Raw genomic sequence first — 24,728 nt, forward strand, 5'->3', positions numbered from 1 at the left:
ACCAACTGGCAGAGACCCACTGGCAGAGACCCACTGGCAGAGACCACTGGCAGAGACCACTGGCAAAGACCCACTGGCAGAGACCCACTGGCAAAGACCCACTGGCAGAGACCCACTGGCAAAGACCCACTGGCAGAGACCCACTGGCAGAGACCAACTGGCAGAGACCCACTGGCAGAGACCCCCTGGCAGAGACCACTGGCAGAGACCCACTGGCTCAGTGGTTGCTAATGTCTACCGCCAGCAATGTAATAGGTCACAACAAGACCTAATCACCGTTGAGTTCAACATGGACTGACAGGTAACATACATGGTACAGCACAAGAACAGGCCCTTCGGCCCACAATATCTCGGGTAGGGGTCGGGACTGGGGGCCGGCACCAGGGAGGCATGAAGTGGGGCCTCGCGGCGGAGGAAGAACGCTCGTGAGGGGAAGAAGATTGGACAATGGGTGACAATGGGGACCCAGCATGTGGGCACTGTTGGAGGGGGGGGCCTGTGGGCACTGTTGGGGGGGGGCTGTGGGCACTGTTGGGGGGGGGGCTGTGGGCACTGTTGGGGGGGGGGCTGTGGGCACTGTTGGGGGGGGGGGACTGTGGGCACTGTTGGGGGGGGGGGCTGTGCAGCTTTGTCAGCACCGTAGGTGACTGCTATTTGTAGACAGATTATCTCTCTGTACCTAGTCACAAGTGACAAAGTATTCTTGTTCCTATCCGTGCCGATACATAGAAAGCTCAGGACCCCTGTGATAGGGGATGAAGGGGCCAGTGATGGACCTGGGGCAGTGTCCTAGACCCCAGGCCTTTAGCCAATGCCCTCGTTATAAGTTCATATGTGACATGAACAGAATATAGTCACTCGGTCCATCAAGTCTACTCCGCCATTCAATCATGGCTGATCTCTCTCTCCATCTCAACCACATTCTCCTGCCTTCTCCCCATAACCCCTGACACGAGTGCTCATTATTACGTGTCTTTAACTAAATACCCTGTTGAATAAACTCCGGCTAGGTTGAGATAATAAGTTTGTGTTTTAGCAGACGGACCAGGCTATTGTCAAGCAACTGAACCATCCGATCACAACCCGACAACAGGCACCACTATCTACCTCAGGGGTGGGGGACCTATTTGTGTTGGAATGCCGCATTGAGTTAGCTGTAATATAAGGCCGCATTCAAGAAACTTCAATCAGATATACTTCAAAATGTACATTATTTTGTAAAAATCTAACTACTATGTACTGACTTCAAGAAAATGAACAAACTGGTTCATTCTAAAGTTAATGAACGTTTTAATGACTTTGTTGAGACTGCTTTTTGGTGGGAAAGCATTTGAATATTTGGTTGCAACATGGAGATACGCAGTTTCAGCTGATCTTCTAGATGGGTATCCGCCATTGAAATCATATTCTATGTCGCTCTTCCAGGGAGATGCTAACTGCATTTCGTTGTCTCTGTACTGTACACTGACAATGACAATTAAAGTTGAATCTGTATCTGAATCTTAAGTGGTTGAAAAGCAAGAAAGCATTTTTCACGCATGTCAAAGTTAACGTACATTCTAGTTGAATTATAACCAAATCATGAGCATAACAGGTGTTAAAATAGCCCTCATGACTTACTAATGTTTTAATTGTTGCCGTCAGTCAGGGAGGATTATTTCGATGGATCCTCTTTTACTCTTTGGTGTTTTAGATACGTTCATCTTAAGATTAAAATAAGAATAATCAAGACGAACAAAAACATATTAATAAAAATGAAATGATTTGTTCTACAACATTTGGATTCATTCAAAACATAGAAACATAGATATTAGGTGCAGGAGTAGGCCATTCGGCCCTTCGAGCCTGCACCGCCATTCAATATGATCATGGCTGATCATCCAACTCAGTATCCAGTACCTGCCTGCTCTCCATACCCCCATCCCTTAGCCAAAGGCCCACGTTATAAGTCCCTCTCAAATATGCCAATGAACAGTGTATAGTCAACTACCGGCCCATCAAGTCTCTGTGAAACCATTCAATCATCTCTGTTTTAAAGGATTTCCCTCTTAACCAAATTCTCCTGCCTGGACTCCCCAAACCCGGGAACAATCTTCCTGCATCTAGCCTGTCCCCCTTAAATTTTGTAGGCTATAAGACTCCCCCCTTGAATAAACTAAATTCCGAGCTATAAACCAAGTATAATAAGTTTTTGTGTTTAAGACAGATGGATCCCAATCAGTCTGGGGAACCATCTCTGCACAACCCTCTAGCAGGCACCACTATCTACCTCAGGGGTGGGGGACCTATTTGTGTTGGAATGCCGCATTGAGTTAGCTGTAATATAAGGCCGCATTCAAGAAACTTCAATCAGATAAACTTCAAAATGTTCATTATTTTGTAAAAATCTAACTACTATGTACTGACTTCAAGAAAATGAACAAAATGGTTCATTCTAAAGTTAATGAACGTTTTAATGACGTTGTTGAGACTGCTTTTTGGTGGGAAAGCATTTGAATATTTGGTTGCAACATGGAGATACGCAGTTTCAGCTGATCTTCTAGATGGGTATCCACCATTTGTGACCTTATTGAAATCATATTCTATGTCGCTCCTCCAGGGAGATGCTAAATGCATTTCGTTGTCTGTGTACTGTACACTGACAATGACAATTAAAGTTGAATCTGAATCTGAATCTTAAGTGGTTGAAAAGCAAGAAAGCATTTTTCACGCATGTCAAAGTTAACGTACATTCTAGAGTCGAATTAGAACCAAATCATGAGCATAACAGGTGTTAAAATAGCCCTCATGACTTACTAATGTTTTAATTGTTGCCGTCAGTCGGGGAGGATTATTTCGATGGATCCTCTTTTACTCTTTGGTGTTTTAGATACGTTCATCTTAAGATTAAAATAAGAATAATAAAGACCAACAAAAGCATATTAATAAAAATAAAATGATTTGTTCTACAACATTTGGATTCATTCAAAACATAGAAACATAGAAATTAGGTGCAGGAGTAGGCCATGCGGCCCTTCGAGCCTGCACCGCCATTCAATATGATCATGGCTGATCATCCAACTCAGTATCCCGTACCTGCCTTCTCTCCATACCCCCTGATCCCCTCTCAATCTTGTAAGTTTCTATAAGATCCCCTCTCAATCTCCTAAATTCTAGAGAGTATAAACCAAGTATATCCAGTCTTTCTTCATAAGACAGTCCTGGCATCCCAGGAATCAATCTGGTGAACCTTCTCTGCACTCCCTCTATGACAATAATGTCCTTCCTCAGATTTGGAGACCAAAACTGTACGCAATACTCCAGGTGTGTTCTCACTAAGACCCTGTACAACTGCAGTAGAACCTCCCTGCTCCTATACTCAAATCCTTTTGCTATGAAAGCTAACATACCATTCGCTTTCTTCACTGCCTGCTGCACCTGCATGCCTACTTTCAATGACTGGTGTACCATGACACCCAGGTCTCGCTGCATCTCCCCTTTTCCTAATCGGCCACCATTTAGATAATAGTCTGCTTTCCTGTTTTTTTTTGCCACCAAAATGGATAACCTCAAATTTATCCACATTATACTGCATCTGCCAAACATTTGCCCACTCACCCAGCCTATCCAAGTCACCTTGCAGTCTCCTAGCAACCTCCTCACAGCAAACACTGCCCCCCAGCTTCGTGTCATCCGCAAACTTGGAGATATTGCCTTCAATTCCCTCATCCAGATCATTCCTATATATTGTAAACAGCTGGGGTCCCAGCACTGAGCCTTGCGGTATCCCACTAGTCACTGCCTGCCATTGTGAAAAGGACCCGTTTACTCCTACTCTTTGCCGACTTAATGGCCTAGAAGGCCGCAGGTTCCTCACCCCTGATCTACCTCATTGGTGACCCTTGGACTATCCTTGATCGGGCTTTACCTTGCACTAAACGTTATTCCCTTTATCCTGTATCTGTACAGTGTGGACGGCTCGAGTGTAATCATGTGTTGTCTTTCCACTGACTGGTACACGTGACAATAAACTAAACCCCCCCGCCCCCCGCACTTGTCCCCCCCGCCCCCCATTGTCGCTGTTTGATGATATTTAAGTCTTTGGAATATTTAACTGCAGCGTCTCTAGGGTCAAAGCCTCTGTTCCCATGACAACGGCAGCGGCGCCTTTAATTTCAGAGCCGCGTCTGTTCGGTGGAAAAATGCCAAGTCCTTTAGTAATCGTGGCATTTACATGTGGCATTTACATGTGGCATGTGTGTGGCATTTACACGTGGCATGGGAGGCATTTGTATGAGGCATTTACGTGGGGCTTGTTGGTGGCATTTACATGTGGCATGTGTGTGGCCTTTACATGTGGCATGTGTGAGGCATTTACATGTGGCATTTACATGTGGCATGTGTGTGGCATTTACATGTGGCATGTGTGTGGCATTTACGTGTGGCATTTACATGTGGCATGTGTGTGTGGCATTTACATGTGGCATGTGTGAGGCATTTACATGTGGCATTTACATGTGGCATGTGTGAGGCATTTACATGTGGCATTTACATGTGGCATGTGTGTGGCATTTACATGTGGCATTTACATGTGGCATGTGTGAGGTGGCGTGTAGCGACAGAGGGGCACCGACCCGCCCTCCCCCTGCCCGCAGCGACATGTTCTGCGGCTTTCACCCCCAACACCCCCCCCCCAACCCCTTCTACCCCCCCCCCGCCCCCTCCACCTCCCCTCCAGCCTATTGTGTGTTTCACCATTTACACCTCTGCTCAAAGAGAAGCCTTGTCCACCTGCTTTCAGAGCGAATCTTTGCCCTGAGCCGACATTTTGTATGGAGCGCTGACCCTGGCGAGGGAGGGGGAGAGGACGAGAGAGGAGGTGGGAGAAAGGGGTGGGAGAGGGGGGGGGGGGTGGGGGTGGGGGTGGGGGAGGGGGGGGGGGGAGGGGGGTGGGGGTGGGGGGGGGGGGGGGGTGGGGGTGGGGGTGGGGGGGGGGGGGGAGGGGGGAGGGGGGGGGTGGGGGGGGTGGGGGTGGGGGTGAGGGTGGGGGGTGGGAGGGGGGAGGTGAGGGTGGGGGTGGGGGGTGGGGGTGGGGTTGGGGTGAGGGAGGGAGAAGGGGACGGGGGAGGAAAGGGTTTGAATGAGTAACTCCACAAGATGAGAAGGGACGGGGGGAAGGGAGTGTTGTAGCCACACATCGGACGCTGTGAACCCGCACGCCTGCTCCACCGCTCCACCTAGTGGCGGCTGCCGGACCAGCAGCCCACCCGCTCCAGCACCAGCCAGCGTTGCATGTATGTACCGTTGCATGCGGCGAGCAGTGCAGATTGTGCCGCCTGTGGTTCTGCATCCGTGTTCCTGCTCCTCACTCCACCCACCAACAGCACAAGGAGCTGCCAATCGCCTCACAACCTGCACCTCCCCCACCCACCGTCTGCCTCAGTCTCTGGGAGACAAATATCACCACCATCGCCAGAGTGATGCCGCACACTCACTGGATGAACAGCTCCTCGTATTCCGCTTGGGTAGTTTACAACCAATGTATGAACATTGAACTCTCCAATTACAAGAACATCCCCGCCCCACTCCCATCCATTTCCACGAACATTTATCCCACTACCCCAGTCCCTGCTTCACAAAATCAACACCTTGTACAAGGCAGAGATATCCTTTCCAAATGAAATAAATCCCATGATTAACTGGAGGCGCGGGGAACTGCAGATGCTGGGATCTTCAGAAAAAGTGTTTGGGTCAGGCAGCATCTGTGGAGGGAACGGGAGAATCGTCCTAATCCGAAACTTCCACCACTACATACCACCCCCACAGATGCTGCCTGACCCGCTGAGTCTGTCCATTCCCCCCACAGATGCTGCCTGACCCGCTGAGTCTGTCCATTCCCCCCACAGATGCTGCCTGACTTGTTGAGATCCTCCAGCACTATCTTCCTTCCTCACCATGAACTGTCAGATATCTTATCCGTGGTCCCACCTACAAGTAGCACTAGAACTGGGTTTATTCTCCCGTCAATAACATTTCTCGATACATTATGGATTTGTATTGTTCTCCATTTCCAAGATGCTTTAAGGTTTGATATATGAATGTCAGTTTATAAACCAGGGCTGTGCAGCTGAATGCAGAATGTGTGGCTTGTGCCTGTTGACTATATTGCATGAATGTGGGGCCTGCAGGTGATTAGTTCTGAGCTCAGTTGTAAACAACTGGCCATCTGGTGTTTTGTCCGAATTTCCTTGTCAACGAGGTGTTGTTTTTAATACCTGATGCGTGCCAGGAAATACTGAATGATGTGATCAATGTTCGAGGCTGGAGACTCCCAACCACAATTAGATGTGACTGGATATCATGAAGAACAAGCATTTCATTGTGTCTCAGTACAAGCAATAAAGGAACTAAGGTAAATAAAGTAACTAATTTGCTGCAAGGGCCAGGATCACAGGAATTGATTAATGATAGACCTCTATCCAGAGGATATTGATTGACAATGGGCAACACAGTGGCGCAGCGAGCGGCAGGGACCCAGGTTCGATCCACTCCTAGGGTGCTGTCTGTGTGGAGTTTGCACGTTCTCCCTGTGCCTGCGTGGGTTTCCTCCGGGTACTCCGGTTTCCTCCCACATCCCAAATACGTGTGGGTTTGTAGGTTAATGGGCTTCTGTGAAGTGCCCCAAGTGTGTAGGGAGTGGGATATTGTAGACCTAGTGTGAACGGGTGATCAACGGTTGGCACGGGCTCAATGGGCCGAAGGGCCTGTTTCTCTGCTGTATCTCTAAACTAAACAAACGACAATCCACTGCTTAGAGATATTAACAGTTGAAAGATCTGGTCAAATATTACAGACCATGTTTGGTAATAAATTCAATTATCATCTTCCCAATGTGAGACCATTTTGGAAGGAAGTACAGTCAATGTACAGATACCAGTGTAACATCACCAACCCTAAATAGGAACTCTGTTTCTCTCCCCACGGGCACCGCCCCGCCCGCTGAACATTTCTATTTTCTGCCTTTATTTCAGATTTTCAGTATCTGCAGCTTCCTCAGTTTATTGACGACCTGTCTCTGCCCATTGTTTGGTTCAGCACGTACAAATATCGTGAATACTTGCCGATTCCTCATGGGTCCAAGACTGAAATGTCACATTTCCAAAGCTCACAACTTTCACCCGAATGTACAGAGGATGAGGTGAAGCCAAGACCATTGTCATCACACCAGCCAATCTGTCATTGTCACTTGATGTAATAGATGGGATGAGACTTTTCCCCAGAGTCTGGGAATCAGGAACCAGAGGTGAGAGGGGAAAGACTCAATAGGAACCTGAGAAGAAATCTTCCACCATCACACTCTGCTTCCTTCCATGAAGCCAATTTGTTATCCATTCAGCTATCTCTCGTTGGATTCCCTGCGGTCTATCCTTCAAGAGCAGCCTACTATGCAGCACCTTGTCAAATGCCTTACTGAAACCCATGTACACAACATCTATAGATCTGCCCCGTCGACTTTTTTTGTCACGTCTTCAAAAAAATCCATCAGATCAGCCCCAAATCAGCCCTTGCCCATCCAAATACCTGTATAACCTAACCCTGAGAATACTCTCCAGTAACTTTCCAACTACAGATGTTAAGCTCACTGGCCTATAGTTCCCAGCGTTTTCCCTGCAGCCCTTCTTGAAAAGAGGCACAACATTTGCCACAGTCCAGTCTTCTGTTGTGATAGGGTGAATTGAACATTGCCTGATAATAGGTTTGAACAAACTGTCCCTGAATCTAGACGTGTGGATTCTCACCTCTATACCTCTTGCCTGATGGGAGAGGGGAGATCTTTACATTTTTAGTTTTAGTTTTACTGATACAGTGTGGAAACAGGCCCTTTGGCCCACCGAGTCCTCGACACCCCACACTCTAGTTCTATCCTACACTCTAGCGGCGATTTACAGAAGCCAATTAACCTACAAACCTGCATGGCTTTGTAGTATGGGAGAAACACAGCTTCTTGACTTGATACAGCTTGACCAGCTGCCTGGCACAGCGGATTGAGCTGGTGTGTTAGCAATGTTGCCACAACATGACAATGACGTGTGCAAATTGGCACTAGGGCAGAGGCTGGGCTGGGTCACCAGGAACCTCATTACAACCCGTCTCGGGGCAACCGCTCCAGGTGCAGAGACACCAAGCCAACACCAGCTGTGTCAGTGCCTCTATCAAAGCTTCCTGTTCACCTGCCAAACGGGGACAGACCACAGCGACCACACGCCCAGTTACAGCTCAGTCTGGGACCTGCATAGAAACTGCATGCAGCACCTGCTTGATACAAGAGGAATAAGAATGGGACTTTCAGACCACAATATCTGCGCTGAAAATGAGGCCATCACTTATCTGCCTGCACATGACCCATATGGTGCTTCAGCCCACAATGTCTATGCTGTACATGACCCATATGGTGCTTCAGCCCACAATGTCTATGCTGTACATGACCCATATGGTGCTTCAGCCCACAATGTCTATGCTGTACATGACCCATATGGTGCTTCAGCCCACAATGTCTATGCTGTACATGATGCCACCTCCTCTGTCTGCACATGTCCCACATCCCTTCACTCCCTGCTGATCCATGTTCTAATCAAAAAATCTTTTAAACGCCACTATCGTATCTGCCTCCACCACCACCGACAGCAGCACTTTCCAGCAGGCACCCACCACCCTCTGTGTAAACATCCTGCCCTGACCATCTCCTTTAAACTTTGCCCCTCTCACCTTAAACCTATGCCCTCTAGCATTTGATTTTTCCATCCTGCGGAACAGATTTTGACTGCTTTATCTATACCTCTTGTTATCTTAAGTCTGCCCAACCTCACCCTTGAATCCAGGCATCATTCTGGTCAACTCCTCTGCACTCTCTCCAAAGCCTCCTCATCCTGTAATGGGGCGACCTGAATTATCTGCAATACTCCAAATAATGTAATGTGCAAGATGTGGTCTGTACTGTTCCGTGGCCGAGGTCGGATCAAGGTCATGAGGGTCGTGAGGGTCGTGAGGGTCATGAGGGTCGTGAGGGTCATGAAGGTCATGAGGGTCGTGAGGGTCGTGAGGGTCGTGAGGGTCATGAGGGTCGTGAGGGTCGTGAGGGTCATGAGGGTCGTGAGGGTCATGAGGGTTGGTTCAAGAACCTAACGGTTGCAGGAAAGTAACTGCTGCTGAATAATTTATGTATAATTTATTAAATTGTCATTTAAAACTGGGGTGCCTGGAAACTTCTAGAATTCGCTTCCCCTGAGGATGGTGGAAGCCAAATCTTTGGCACTATTCAAATTGGATATAAATAAACATTTGAATGATTGAGGAAATAAAAATGATGGGGAGCCGGTACAGAGAGCCCAGCATTGATCAGCCAGGATCTCAGTGGACAGAGAGGCATCTGTCAGGGCAAAGAGACTCTCTTTACATTCTTCTTCCTGATGTTGGGCAAATGATTGGCCAGTAAGATTCAGTACATGATTACTGTGCAATAATACTGTACATGGTTAGGACACAGGAGTACTATACAGGAGGGCTATACATGGGTATGATACATGATTACTCTACATGATTACTGTACATTATTACTGTACATTATTACTGTAGATGATTACTGAACATTATTACTGTAGATGATTACTGTCCATGAGTACTGTACATTATTACTATACATTATTACTGAACATTATTACTGTAGATGATTACTGTAGATGATTACTGTACATGAGTACTGAACATGATACATGAGCACAATACGACCAACATTCCAAAATCGTCATTTATGTTCCAATGATTAGCAAATTGATATTGTATCATTATTATAATGACAACACAATGATAGGATTTACAATTGGGATGTAGAATGGTGTTAGATGAATCCAGGAGATTATTCCGGCCTCAATTCATGGGAAATTTTCAATGTGTGAATGGAATCATTGTCCATTATTCAAATTGAAAAATACTAACAATTGCAAACGTTCGATGTTAATGCCAGAATAAGAATTGCTTCATAGGATGATTTTCCTTTGGGATTTATAAGCGGAGAAGAACATGATTATCTGATCAGGGATGTGATGGATTTGTGGCGTTACTATTCACATTACCATTGGATGGTCCATTAAAAGATGTGAACACTACAGAGCTTTGTGTCCTGCAGTGTGTTCTGTGTTGTGAAACCCCCAATCTCTGGGGAGCCGAACGATGTACAGTGTGTGATCCAATAAGACAATGGCTGAAGCAAAACCGCACCTGGACCAAAAGGGGAACCAGCTGAATACGAACCCACGATGGGTTTAACTCGTCCCTGGTGATTCACTGAAGGAATATATTGGACTCAGAGCGGCCTGATCAGTGACAGGGGGTTCAATCGATCATTCAGCTAAGTGCTGTTGTCCCTTAACTTATTGATCATGGGCTGAATGCATTCAATTAGCATCAACTGAATCAGGTTGAATGAATGGGGCATTGTGTTAAAGGCTCTTAAAATAGACCTTGTATCAAATTGGAGTCAAAATGTTGACATTTAAACTCACCTAACACAAGGAAAGCAGGAATGCATGTGTCAGGAACGAGACCTAACTCCCAAATTTGGCGGAGTGGTGGCAGGAATTTAATGCAGACAACTATGAGATCATGTATTTCAGGACATGCAAAGTAAACGGCAGGGACATCGGCAAGGTTAATGTCAGAAGGACCTTGGAGCACAAATGTCCACATAACTCCCTGAAAATGACAGTATGGGTGGAGAGGGGTGAAGAAAGATTGCCCTTCGTCAACTGATCGCATTGATCAGCCAATACTTGTAGTAATGTGTACAGTTGTGGTTACCAGAGGAAGTGTGTGGTTTCATGAACTGACACTACCATGGGCTTGTTTAGCATCAATCTGATCTGAATCTGAATGGTGGCCAGCCTCCAATGCCAGAATAACCATGCTGACACTGCTTGATTTGGGAACAGCTCCATCCAGGACCGCAAAGAATTGCAACAAATTGTGGGCGCAAGCAGCCTAGACCAGACCATCACACAATCCAACCTCCCTGCTATTGAACATTGATAACTCACACAGCCTGAGCAAGGCCAGCGGCATAATCAATAATCAGTCTCACCCCAGTCACTCCCTCCCTAGTCTCACCTCTCCCATCAAGCAAAAGGTACAGAAGTGTGAAAACGCACACCTACAGATTCAGGGAAGTTTCTTCCCAGCTGTTATCAGGCAACTAAATCACCGTACCATCAACTAGAGAGCAGTGCTGAACTACTATCTACCTCTTGATGTCCCTCAGACTATCCTTGTTCGGACTTTGCTGGCTTTACCTTGCATTGAACGTTATTCCCTTATCATGTATCTGTACACTGTAAAGACATTGATAGTAATCATGTATAGACACAAAATGCTGGAGTAACTCAGCGGGACAGGCAGCATCTCTGGAGAGAAGGGATTGTAATCATGTATTGTCTTTCTGCTGACTGGTTAGCATGCCACAAAAGCTTTTCATGGTACCTTGGTACACGTGACAATAAACTAAACTAGAGACCAGATGTGTGTCCAGATGTGGCCACACTAACACCGTGTAGAACTACAACAACATTATTTCCAAACTCTCATTCTCCCACATGAAGGTCACTGGGCCTGTGGCCGTGGTCATGCACCACACACCCAGATCACTCCGATATTTACTCATCTGCTGACCTTCCCCATTTGGATAATTATACGGGCGGTACTATTTGATTACGGGTTAAGGGGAGAAGACGGGAGAATGGGGTTGTGAGGGATAGATAGATCAGCCATGACTAAATGGGCCGAATGGCCCTCTGGCCCAATTTTGTTCCAATCACATGAATAGATTCTTGCTCCGGTAGTGAACTTGCATAATTGGGCATGCGATTGACCAGTGCAGGACAATGCAAGGTGGCACATTCCCATGCCCCCTGGACATAGTGGGGCATTTTGATTGAGAACAAGCAGGGTACATTCTAGAGGAATGGAATTCACCACAAGGTAGATATACTAACCCTCATTGGGGCAGGTTGCAGATAATGCCACTGCAGTGATTGGATCTCCAATAATAATGAGGTGGAGTACACATAGAAACATGGACAATAGGTGCAGGGGAGGCCATTCGGCCCTTCGAGCCAGCACCACCATTCAATACAATCATGGCTGATCATCCAAAATCAGTACCCCGACCCTGCTTCCCCCCTATATCCCTTGATTCTATTTGCCCCTAAGAGCTCAATCTATCTCTCTCTTGAACACGTAGCAAGATCCAGTGAAATCCATCTTCTCCACAGATGCTTCTCCCAACAAATGTTGTCTTTTTAAGATCCTTGTGTCGACGGTAAATGCTTGTTCAGCGACCCAGTCAAACCATGACGTACATGCAAGACAATTGGGCGACAATGTGCCAGCTGTTCATCAGAAACAGATCATATTGTTGTTCTGGAACCTTCTCTTGCCCACACGGGCCTTGGACAGAGTTCTAAATGTACTGAAGGCGCGAGCAACTGTGGGTGCTGGAGTAACTCAGCGGGTCAGGCAGCATCTGCCGGGAACGACCCACCCACGTCCTCCACAGATGCTGCCTGACCCGCTGAGTTCCTCCAGCACTCGGGTGAAGGAAGGGCAGCGACGTGGATGGTATCTGAAGACTATTTTTATTGCATGTACAGAGACATTTTCTGAGGCAGCCACTACAATACCCTAGTCTTCCACTACCTGCTCCCATATTCTCACATTTATACTAATATTCCGTGGCTGGTTACGTGGCGCGGGCCGGAGGGTTCCTGTCCATCGCGATATACACGTCGATGGACACGTGTGGAATCGTCAGGCAGTGACTCCCCGGACATCTCCTCAGCTGTCTGGCGGGGGAGAAAAAGCTGCGTTAGGTGTACACACGGCCATAGAACAGAGTACACAAGAGGTGTACACACGGGCAGAGAACAGTGTACACAATAGGTGTACACACGGCCATGGAACAGAGTACACAAGAGGTGTACACACGGCCATAGAACAGCGTACACAAGAGTGTACACACGGCCATAGAACAGAGTACACAAGAGGTGTACACACGGGCAGAGAACAGTGTACACAATAGGTGTACACACGGCCATGGAACAGAGTACACAAGAGGTGTACACACGGGCAGAGAACAGTGTACACAATAGGCGTACACACGGCCATGGAACAGCCATAGAACAGTGTACACAATAGGTGTACACACGGCCATAGAACAGAGTACACAAGAGGTGTACACACGGGCAGAGAACAGTGTACACAATAGGTGTACACACGGCCATGGAACAGCCATAGAACAGTGTACACAATAGGTGTACACACGGCCATGGAACAGAGTACACAATAGGTGTACACACGGCCATAGAACAGCCATAGAACAGTGTACACAATAGGTGTACACACGGCCATGGAACAGAGTGCACAAGAGGTGTACACACGGCACATAGAACAGTGTACACAAGAGTGTACACAGGGCAGAGAACAGATTATAGGGGCGGCGCAGCGGTGACGTTTCACAAAGTGCTGGAGTAACTCGGCGGGTCAGGCAGAATCTTTGTTGAGAAGGAATGGGTGACGTTACGGGTCGAGTCCTAGCAAAGTTACTCCAGGTTTTTGCGTCGGTCTTCAGTTTTACGCTGGGATTTGATTTGCGAATGAGTCGGCGTTGTTGGTCCAGGTCAACCACGTCACAGACCCATCGCCCAGAGTCCGCGTCCCGACCCGAACCCTCACCTATCCATGTTCCCCACAGATGCTGCCTGACCCGCTGAGTTACTCCAGCACTCTGTGAAACGTCACCTATCCATGTTCTCCACAGATGCTGCCTGACCCGCTGAGTTACTCCAGCACTCTGTGAAACATCACCTATCCATGTTCTCCACAGATGCTGCCTGACCCGCTGAGTTACTCTGTACTTTTTTTTGCGGGGAATGTCAACTTGGTCGGCATGGACAAGGTGGGCCGAAGGGCCTATTTCCGTACTACACGGCTCTGTGACTCTCCAAGTTCATTGTTTACAGGTTAGGAATTGTCCGGGCAAGGGGCGCAGTGAGGAGACGAGTCGGGCGCACAGATTGCAGGCGTGGGACCGGGAGACGGGGCCATCGCGCCGGCGCTTCTTGCCTTGAACCCGCGGCGAGACGGCCCGGGCTCTGTGGCGTCACAGCGACCTCGCCCGGGCCCCGGGATCTCGGTGACTTCAGGACTTTCACAGCCGACAAACTGAATGCCCCCTTTCCCCGGGGCCCCTGTACCGGGACAGGCCGGGACAGACCGGGACAGAGCGGGACCGAGAGGGACAGACCGGGACGGAGCGGGACAGACCGGGACAGACCGGGACAGACCGGGACAGAGCGGGACAGACCGGGACGGAGCGGGACAGACCGGGACGGAGCGGGACAGACCGGGACGGACCGGGACAGACCGGGACGGACCGGGACGGAGCGGGACAGACCGGGACAGACCGGGACGGAGCGGGACAGACCGGGACAGACCGGGACGGAGCGGGACGGAGCGGGACAGGGCGAGCCGAGCCGAGCCGGTCTGTGAGATGACGCCAGCATTGCTCATTGCCGGTGCCGTGACGCGCGTGGTCCCGATTACCCGCTGTCCCGGGCGCGGTCCCGCGGTCCCGCCGGCGGCGCGCACCTACCTGGCGGCTCGCTGGCTCGGGAGCTCGGGCTCCGGATTGAGTGGCCGGGACAGAGAGCCCTTCGAATCGCCCGCCTCGATCGGGAATCTCCGTGGCTCGGTGTGCGTCGGGGAGCTCATCTCTGGGGGGGCGGGAGGCAGAACAAGGTCAGGCCGGGCGCGGGCACGGTGTGGGCGCGGGCACGATGTGGGCGCGGGCGCCGGCACGATGTGGGCGCGGGCACGATGGGTGTGAGCGCGAGCATGGTGTAGGCGCGGGCACGGTGTGGGCGCGGGCACGATTTGTGTTGTCGCGGGCACCATGTGGGTGTGGGTGTGGTGGGCGCGGGCACGGTGTGGGCGCGGGCACGGTGAGAGTGTGGGCGCGGTCACGGTGAGGGTGTGGGCGCGGGCACGGTGTAGGTGTGGTGGGCGGGCACGGTGTGGGTGTGGGCGCGGGCACGGTGAGGGCGCGGGCGCGGGCAGGGTGTGGGCGCGGGCACGGTGAGGGTGGGGCGCGGGCACGGTGAGGGTGTGGGCGCGGGCACGGTGTGGGCGCGGGCACGGTGTGGGTGTGGGCGCGGGCACGATGAGGGTGTGGGCGCGGGCACGATGAGGGTGAGGGCGCGGGCACGGTGTGGGTGTGGGCGCGGGCACGGTGAGGGTGAGGGCGCGGGCACGATGAGGGCGGGCACGGTGGGGGCGCGGGCACGATGAGGGTGAGGGCGCGGGCACGGTGTGGGTGTGGGCGCGGGCACGGTGTGGGTGGGGGCGCGGGCACGATGAGGGTGAGGGCGCGGGCACGGGTGGGGCGCGGGCACGGTGTGGGCGCGGGCACGGTGTGGGCGCGGGCACGGTGTGGGTGTGGGCGCGGGCACGGTGTGGGTGTGGGCGCGCGGGCACGGTGAGGGCGCGGGCACGGTGAGGGCGCGGGCACGGTGAGGGCGCGGGCACGGTGAGGGCGCGGGCACGGTGAGGTGTGGGCGCGGGCACGGTGAGGGCGCGGGCACGGTGTGGGCGCGGGCACGATGTGGGCGAAGGCGCGGGCACGGTGTGGGCGCGGGCACGGTGTGGGAGGGGTGGGCGCGGGCACGGTGGGCGCGGGCACGGCGAGGGGTGTGGGCGCGGGCACGGTGTGGGCGCGGGCACGGTGTGGGCGCGGGCACGGTGAGGTGTGAGGGCGCGGGCACGGTGAGGGTGGGCGCGGGCACGGTATGGGCGCGGGCACGGTGTGGGCGCGGGCACGATATGGGCGCGGGCACGGCACGGTGTGGCGCGGGCACGGTGACGGTGTGGGGCGCGGGCACGGTGAGGGCGGGGCGCGGGCACGGTATGGGCGCGGGCGCGGGCGTGGTGAGGGCGCGGGCACGGGGCGCGGGCACGGTGGTGGGGCGCGGGCACGGTATGGGCGCGGGCACGGTGTGGGCGCGGGCACGGTATGGGCGCGGGCACGGTGTGGGCGCGGGCACGACGCGGGATTGGCGCTACTCACTGGCATCAGGAGATGGAGTGAGTGGTTTAGCGACAACTCCGCTCGGGCTCCGATTGATCAGAATGCGGCGCCGGGGTCGGCGGCTCAGCCGGTTCACGGCCCCGCGTCACAATCAGCGCCGTCAATGGACGTCGGCAGCGCGCCTCGGGAGCGAGCGCCGCCTCTGGGCCTCGGGAGCGAGCGCCGCCGCTGGGCCTCGGGAGCGAGCGCCGCCGCTGGGCCTCGGGAGCGAGCGCCGCCGCCGGGCCTCGGGAGCGCGCCGTTCCGCTGCGCTGGTGGGGATTGGACGCAGCTCCGGCCTTTCCCCGGTTTCCGTGGTGTCCGGTCCGGCCCGGGCCGCGCGGACAGAGCCCCGGGGACGGGCCGAGTGGTCGCGGCGCGATGTTAGAGACATCTTGGTCATCGCTCCTCAACCTTCAAACTGGTGATTGGATGGATTTATAAACAGAGAAAGCGCGGGGAATTGTCAGCGGGTCGGGCAGCATCTGTGGAGAAAGACTGAGCGGGAACGTTGCAGCTCCAACGCGTGATCAGGAACCAGGGTTTGGTTCTCTTTGGACGAGGCATCAATGATTTGGATGAGAACATACACGGCAAGATTAGCCAGTTTGAACTAACAACAAAAGTGAGTTCCTATAGTGAAGAAGGTTGTGAAAGATTGCAGCAGGATCTGGATCGATTGGCCAGGTGGGCGGAGGAATAGTTGATGGAATTTAATACAGAGGAGTGTGAGGTGTTACATTTTGGGATGTCGAACATGGGCAGGACCTACACAGTGAATGGTCGGCCTCTGGGGAGTGTTGTAGAGCAGAGGGATCTAGGAGTACAGGTGCATGGTTCCTTGAAGGTCGAGTCGCAGGTAGACAAGGTGGTCAACAAGGCTTTTGGCACTTTGGCCTTCAACAGTCAGAGTATTGAGTATAGAAGTGGGGAGGTCATGTTGCAGTTGTACAAGACGTTGGTGAGACCACAGTTAGATTATTGTGTTCAGTTCTGGGCACCATGTTATAGGAAAGATTGAAAGGGTTCAGAATAGATTTACGATGATGTTGCCAGGACTAGAGGGTGTGAGCTATAGGGAGAGGTTAAGTAGGCTGGGTCTCTACTCAGGATGAAGGGAGGATGAAGGGTGATCTTATAAAGGTGTACACAAGCATGAGAGGAATAGATCGGGTAGATGCACGGAGTCTCTTGCCCAGAGTTGGGGAATCGAGGACCAGAGGAAATGGGTTCAAGGTGAAGGGGAAATATTTAATAGGAATCTGAGGGGTACCTTTTTCACACAGAGGGTGGTGGGTGTATGGAGCAAGCTGCCAGAGGAGGTAGTTGAGGCTGGGACTATCCCAACGTTTAAAAACAATGACCCGCACCGGCTCCAATCAGACCGTGCCATTGACGGAGAGATTTCTCCTCGCCTGCAGCGAGACGGTCCCGGATGGGCCGAGTTCCCCCCGACGCTGGCTCAGTTTCACAGTAACAGGACCCGCCTGTGACGTGGAATTAAGGGGTTAACTTGATCACCACTACCGCCGCGTCAAGAGATCAGGCACCAAAGCTAACCAGACCCTAACCAGTAACCAGTGAAACTATCAATGCTTGTGGCAGGCGGGGATCCCACAAGTCTCCTTAGTAACAGCGAAATTGTGGCATCACAATCAGGACACATTTATATCTGCTGGGATTACTATGCCTGAGTGGTCACACCCGGGATTGCTTTTTTTATAATGTTCAATTTTAGAAATAATTTAGGAAGCCCAGAAACGTTGGTTAGGTTCCGTGGAACTGGATAAATTGAGGAATGTGATCGCTGAGACTCGCTGGAAGGTGGATGCAAAGCGATGGATAAACTGCTCCTGTCTAAAGGATACCAGCTGGGGGAAACTATCGGAGAGGGCACATACTCCAAGGTGAAGGAGGCGTACAGCAGGAATCTGCAGCGCAAGGTGGCCATCAAAATCATCGACAGACGCACAGCGCCGAAGGGTAAGGTAAACGCCGCCTCCACTCAGCCCAGATGTGGTTTAGATCCCACTTAGTGTCCGCTCAGCTGATGACAGTTTCCGCCGGTGACGGACAGCTTTAGCTCAAGGCTCGTCATAGAGCCACAGAGCTGGACAGCACGGAGACAGGCCCTTCGGCCCACCTTGTCCATGCCGACCAAGTTGGCGTACAGGGCAAGTCCAATGTGGCTGTCATTGGCCCATGTCCCTGTAACCCCAGTCTATCCACACATCTGCCAAGGGGACACACAAGGATCTACAGATGCTGGAATCTTGCGTAGACCAGGAAATGAGTAACTCAGCGGGGAGGTCAGCGTGTCTGGACAACACGGTGAGGTGACCCTTCCATCTACATCTGTCCAATAGTCTTTTAAAACTTGTCACTGTACCCGCCTCTAAAGCTTCCTCTGGCAGCTCGTTCCAGCCGCGGACTAGCGTCCGAGTGGAAAAGTTGTCCCGTGGCCAGTCTTAACTCACCCCTCTCTCGCTCCAAGCCTCTGCCCCCTAGTTCTAGAGTCCTCTGCCACGGAAAATAGTGAACGTTCAACTTTATCCGTGCCCCTCATGCTCTTGTACACCTCAGTAAGTCCCCCCCCCCCCCCCCCCCCCCGCTCCAGAGTTAAAGTCCCAATCGGTCCAACCTCTCCGTCACCCGGGTAATATCCTGGCCATTCGCATCTTCACCCTTTCCAATGAATCGCGAGATCTGATGCGATGGACAAAGTTCATGTCCATAAGTGATAGGAGCAGAATTAGGCCATTCGGCCCATCAGGCTTACTCCGCCACTCAATCATGGCTGATCTAACTCTCCCTCCTAACTCCATCCTCCCGCCTTCTCCCCCGACAACGTGATGTGATGAATGGAGAGGGTAAACAGTACAACAACGCTCCCGTTATTATTGGGGGGGGGGGGGGGGGGAGTGAGGATGGGGTCAGGGGGGAGAGGGGTCTGAGGAGACATCTCCACATAGAGTCTAGTACACGGTGGGCGCAGAGAAGCGGCGCGGCCGACACTAATCGCCCAGATGTTGACTCTCAGGTGGTGGGGATAGATTTACCTGGTAGCCAGCAGAGACACGATGGGCCGAAGCGCCTATTCCACGCTGTTTGGTTGGATGATGGAGGAGTGAAGCAGCGGAACAAATTATCTTTAGCACTAGTAAAACAAATGCTGGAGGAAGTCAGCGAGTCGAGCAGAGACCCCCTCCCTCCCCCCCCTTCCCTTCCCGCGGGCGGGGCAGTACAGCACAGAACAGGCCCTTCAGCCCAACTTGTCCATGTCCACCAAGTCAGCAAGGCGGGGAGTCCAATATGGCCCAATCCGTGAAACACCTCCCATCCACAGATCTGTCCAAATGTGTTTTATAACTTCATCTGCCGCTTATTCCTGATACAAACCACACTCAGTGGAAAAGTTACCCCGAGGGACGGGAGCGTGGACTTCCCTCTTAAATCTACCCCCTCTCGCCTTAATCCTATACCCTCTGCTTTCCGGATCCTCTCCCCTGGGAAAAGGACTTTGGGCGTTCACTTTATCCGTGCCTCTCATGATCTTGTACACCTCAATATGTTCACCCCTCCGCCTCCTACAAAGAATAAGGCCCAGTCTATCCAACCAGAAGTGGAATTATCTGCCACAGAAGGCAGTGGAGGCCAACTCACTGGATGTTTCTAATGGGGAGAAGGCAGGAACGGGGTATTGATTGTGGATGATCAGCCATGATCATATTTGAATGCGGTGCTTGACTCGAAGGGCCGAATGGCCTACTCCTGCACCTATTTTCTATGTTTCTAACCTCTTATAACTCAAGCCCAAAATTGGAGCCGGGGCAGTTGTCGGGGGGCCGGGTTCTCGGGCCGGGGGGCGGGGGGCCGGGGGGGGCCGGGGGGGGGGGGGGGGGGGGGGGGGGGGGGGGGGGGGGGGTTCTCGGGGCCGGGGGCTGGGGGCCGGGCCGGTTCTTGAAGCTGATCCATGCGCTATCCGCCTGCAGATTTCATCCACAAATTCCTGCCGCGGGAGCTGCAGATCGTGCAGGTTTTGGACCACCAGAACATCGTGAAGGTACACGAGGTGTGGGAATCTGAGGACGGCCGTATCGGGATGGTGATGGAGCTGGCAGAGGGCGGCGATATCTTGGAGCACATCCGTAGGGAGGGGCCGCTGTCCGAGCTGCTGGCGCGGCCGCTTTTCCGCCAGTTAGTGAACGCTATCCGCTATTGCCACGACCGCGGCATCGCGCACCGCGACCTCAAGTGCGAGAACACTCTGCTGGACAAAAGCTTCAACGTCAAGCTAGCCGACTTCGGCTTCGCCACGCACTTTGGCGGTGGCGCGGCCGAGCTGAGCCAGACCTTCTGCGGGAGCACGGCGTATGCGGCACCCGAGGTTCTACAAGGAGTGCCGCACCAGAGCTCCAAGAGCGACGTGTGGAGTTTGGGCATCGTGTTGTACATCGTGCTGTGCGGCCACTTGCCCTTCGACGACTCCAACATCCCCAAGATGCTGTGGTTGCAACAGAACGGTGTCGCCTTCCCGCAGCAGCGCCAGCTCAGCCGCGAGGTCCGTGACCTGGTCGGTCGCTTGTTGGAGCCAGACTGCTCTCTCAGGCCCCTCATCTCCCACGTCTGCTCGCACCCCTGGCTGGCGGAGCCGCAATAAAATGCTCTTACACTGGCGGCTCGCCTCTGTCCCTCGCTCCCGCCCGCCCGCGTCCGGCCGCTCCCCCCCCCCCCCCCCCCCCCCTCAAATCCCCCCAACCCCCCCCCCACCCCCCGCTTCCCCCAACCCCCCCACACCCCCCCCTCCCACATGCGGGTGTGAGTCTGCGAGGGGACAGCCCCGCCCAGGCAGCGGAGACAGAGGGAACGGGACATGGGGCGGGGGGATTGTAGGCCAGGTGACCGTGAACACCGGCAGGGCTGTAGTAGACGTCCCCTGTGATGGAGACAGAGAGATTAACAAAGGGGAGAGAGGTCCAGGTGAAGCTGAGAGCAGGTTGGGTTGGCGGCGAAGATAATGAAACCTCTAACCCTAATGCAGCAGAGATAAAGCTGGGCCCGTGGCTACAGCGCTCTGGGTCGGTGGTAGAGCAGTGGCCGTGACGGTGGGGGTCTCTCACCCCCTGCCCCACCCCCTGCTCACTTCCCAGTCGCACTAAACGGCTGGACCTGAAACTGTTTCACTTCCCACATCTACCTCGCCCCCAGCTGCTCCCTGCATTGTCCTTATTTCAGATTTCCAGCAGCTGCTGTTGTGAGATCGGGCCTTGCTTGAAACGAGGTGTCAGACCATGCCCCAAGATTACTGGGCTCATGATCTGTGAGCAAGGCTGGCCAGATGTACATCAGTCTGAAGAAGGATCGCAACGCGAAACGTCACCCATTCCTTCTCTCCAGATTCCAGATGCTGCCTGTCCCGCTGAGTTACTCCAGCATTTTGTGTCTGTCTTGGGTTTAAACCAGCATCTGCAGTTCCTTCCTACCCAGCGTATATGGTGGAGAAATGGCAGATGGAATTTAATCCAAGCAAGACTTTGAGAGGTTGATTGTATGGGGAAAATATACAAGAACATGATTCGCAACAGCTCCAAGTCCAGAGCTCTCTGAAAGTGGCATCACAAGTAGATAGTAGTAAAAAATGCATGTGGTATTCTTGCTTTCACAGGCAAGAGCATTGATTACAAGAGTCAGGATGTCATGATGCAGATTGTGAGGACTTAGGTTCAGCCACATTTGGAATATTACATGGAGTTCTGGTCTCTCTATTAGAGGGTGGGTGTGGAGGCTTTGGAAAGGGTGTGGGTGCAGATGAGATTTGCCAGTATTTAGGGAGAAGGTGGACAGACTTTCATTGTTTTCCCTGGCATGCCAGAGGCTGCAGAGAGACCTTGTAGAAGTATAAACATTATGAGAGGCATAGCTTCATGGTAAGATGTGCGGAGCAACACACTCACTGGGTGAGTTTCAGGGGTTTGTGGTGGAGGCATATACAATAATGGCATTGAAGAGGCTTTTGTATAGGAATTGGAGGCATAGATAGGTGGTCTTGGCATTATGTACAGCTCCGGCACTATGGGCCGAATGGCCTCTCCTTGTGCTGTTCTATGTCTGCAACTTCCACTAAAAGCAAAAGCAATCCTCAAACCAGCAAGGACAGAACGTTGCTATGGAAACCCGGGCTCAGGTGTCCAGGTAAGGATTCCCATATAAATGTTGCTGGGTCATCATTGCCCAGTTGTACAATACCCTTCCCTGAGAAGTTTTGCTGCTACCTGCGACACTTGCACGCTTACATCGCAAACATGGCAATAACAAATCACATTATAACTATGTACATTACATAAAACAAACAGTAACTTCAATATCTGCTTTTATTTTGCACTGTTTCCAAGTAGTAAAAAAACTGACATTGAGATCCTAAGACTTGGAAACTCAAACATTAAGTTAAATAATGTATAATTTTTCTAAAGACCAATGATTTTCAAGAAATGCTATTCCTTAAAACAAGAGGCAAGGCAGCTGTACGGAGATAATACTATAAATTATTCGGAAAATGTAAAAATGGTGGGTGCTGGAAATGTGAAACGAGAGAGAGAATGCAGAGAATGTTCAGTAGGTCAGGCAGCATCTGTGGAGAAAGACAATGTACCATGCTGACTGCATTTCATCACAACATTGCCCCACTAGCCACAGACAATGCCTGCTGTCTATTCCTGATGTTTGCCCATTTACTGGGAAGCTAATGTAGGGAAATGTAACGTCCACAGCCACAGTTTCATATCACAATATTTGTTTGATGTTGCCACTTAAAGGTACTGGTACATTTAAATATCAATGATTCCCCTTTCACTGAAACCGGACAGGAGGGAAATGTCAACAAATATTTTCCCCTTTTGATAAGAAGCAGAAAAGTAGTGAAGAGGAAGGATAAGCAGACAATACTCACATCATGCACCTCACTGCCCTCCTCTGTACCACCAGTCCTCTCCCTCCTGCCTAGTGGTCTCACCCAACTTCTAAATGCTATCCCACGAGTTCTCGTGGAAGCCACAGCCACGGTGATAGAATTAGATGGGAACGCATTTAATTTTAAAGACAATTGAAGCATCACATAAGTCTGTAGTTTAGAAGTTTACTTTTGTGAATAAAACTCACTTGTGCTGATGGGAGTTGAGGGGGGGAGGGGTGGTGAGGGGAGGAGGGGGATGCAGGGAGGCGAGTCGGTCACTGCTGCAACAGCCAGTTCCATTAATGCACAGCAAGTGGTTCATCCTATCCAAGACTCTGCACCACTTTGTGAAGCTTCGAGATATATCTTGATCTCAGTCACACGCCCACAGGTCACAGAAGCACACCCCGTGACAAAATACCATCTGCACAAATAAACAAACAAACTAAATACGTGTCTTGAGATTATTTGTGTAAATTATTGAGTGGTTGTTTGCAAAAAGTGTATATTTGGGTTTTAATCAACTGGTGCTAGAATAAAAATGGTAATGTTGCCAGGTTTACCACTGTCCTGTGTGACAAGAATTTAGATTTTTACATTGCTTAACATTTAAAACCTCAGAGCAAACCCTGTCACCATAGGATCTGTGCCTGTGTCGGGACAGTCTGATGCCCACAGAGTATTAGACCCATGATGTAATCATGGGTGGTAAAGGGGTGGCCAGGGAGGGGAGGGGAGGTGATGAGGTGATGTGAGGTGTGGGGGGAGGTGAGGGGGTGGGGAGGGCAGGGGAGGGGAGGGGTGGTGGGCTGGGAGGGGAGGGGGGGGTGGTGAGGGGAGAGGTGGTGAGGGGAGGGGGTGGTGAGGGGGAGGGGAGGGGGGGGGGGTGGTGAGGGGAGGGGGGGGGAGGTGAGGTGAGGGGAGGTGTGGTGAGGGGATGAGGGGGTGGTGAGGGGAGTGGAGGGCAGGTGAGGGGAGTGGAGGGCAGGTGAGGGGAGGGGGGGGAGGGGAGGGGGGTGAGGGGGGAGGGGGGGTGGTGAGGGGAGGGGGTGGTGAGGGGAGGGTAGTGAGGGGAGGGGTGGTGAGAGGGACGAGGGGAGGGGAGGTGAGGGGAGTGTGGAGGGGGAGGGGTGAGGGGAGGGGGGGGAGGGGTGGGTGAGGGGAGGGTGTGGTGAGGGGGGGGTGGTGAGGGGAGGGGGTGGTGAGGGGTGGTGAGGGGAGGTGAGGGCAGGGGAGGGGGGGGGGGAGGGCAGGGGTGAGGGGAGGGGGAGGGGAGGGAGGTTGGAGGGTGAGGGGTGGGGAGGGGGGGAGGGTGGTGAGGGTGAGGGGAGGGGTGGTGAGGCGAGGGGAGGGGGGGTGAGGTGAGGGGAGGGGGGGAGGGGTGGTGAGGTGAGGGGAGGGGAGGTGAGGGAGTGGAGGGCAGGTGAGGGGAGGGGGGGGGGGGGGGGGGTCAGGGGAAGACACTGCACCCCAAGCACTACTCCACACTACAATGATCACAAATGGATCAGGTGAGCTGCTTCCCTTCAGCCTAGAGTCGCGTAGCATTGATTACTACGGGTGTCAGGGGTTACGGGGAGAAGGCAGGGGTGGAGAAGGAAAGATAGATCAGCCATAATTGAATGACTTAAT

General features: G+C 52.3%; 1 protein-coding gene across 1 annotated transcript; it reads left to right on the forward strand.

Annotated features, from left to right (window-relative positions):
* Window positions 1–17,471: 17,471 nt before the first annotated feature.
* Window positions 17,472–20,822, forward strand: LOC129709961 (testis-specific serine/threonine-protein kinase 3-like). The gene is made up of 2 exons (XM_055656676.1): window positions 17,472–18,130; window positions 20,140–20,822. Exons 1-2 carry the CDS (start codon window positions 17,986–17,988, stop codon window positions 20,805–20,807), a joined length of 813 nt encoding a protein of 270 aa, XP_055512651.1. The 5' UTR covers window positions 17,472–17,985; the 3' UTR covers window positions 20,808–20,822.
* The last annotated feature ends 3,906 nt before the right edge of the window (window positions 20,823–24,728 follow it).

Source organism: Leucoraja erinacea, chromosome 26, assembly GCF_028641065.1.
Source record: "Leucoraja erinacea ecotype New England chromosome 26, Leri_hhj_1, whole genome shotgun sequence".
NCBI classification, from domain to species: Eukaryota; Metazoa; Chordata; class Chondrichthyes; order Rajiformes; family Rajidae; genus Leucoraja; species Leucoraja erinaceus.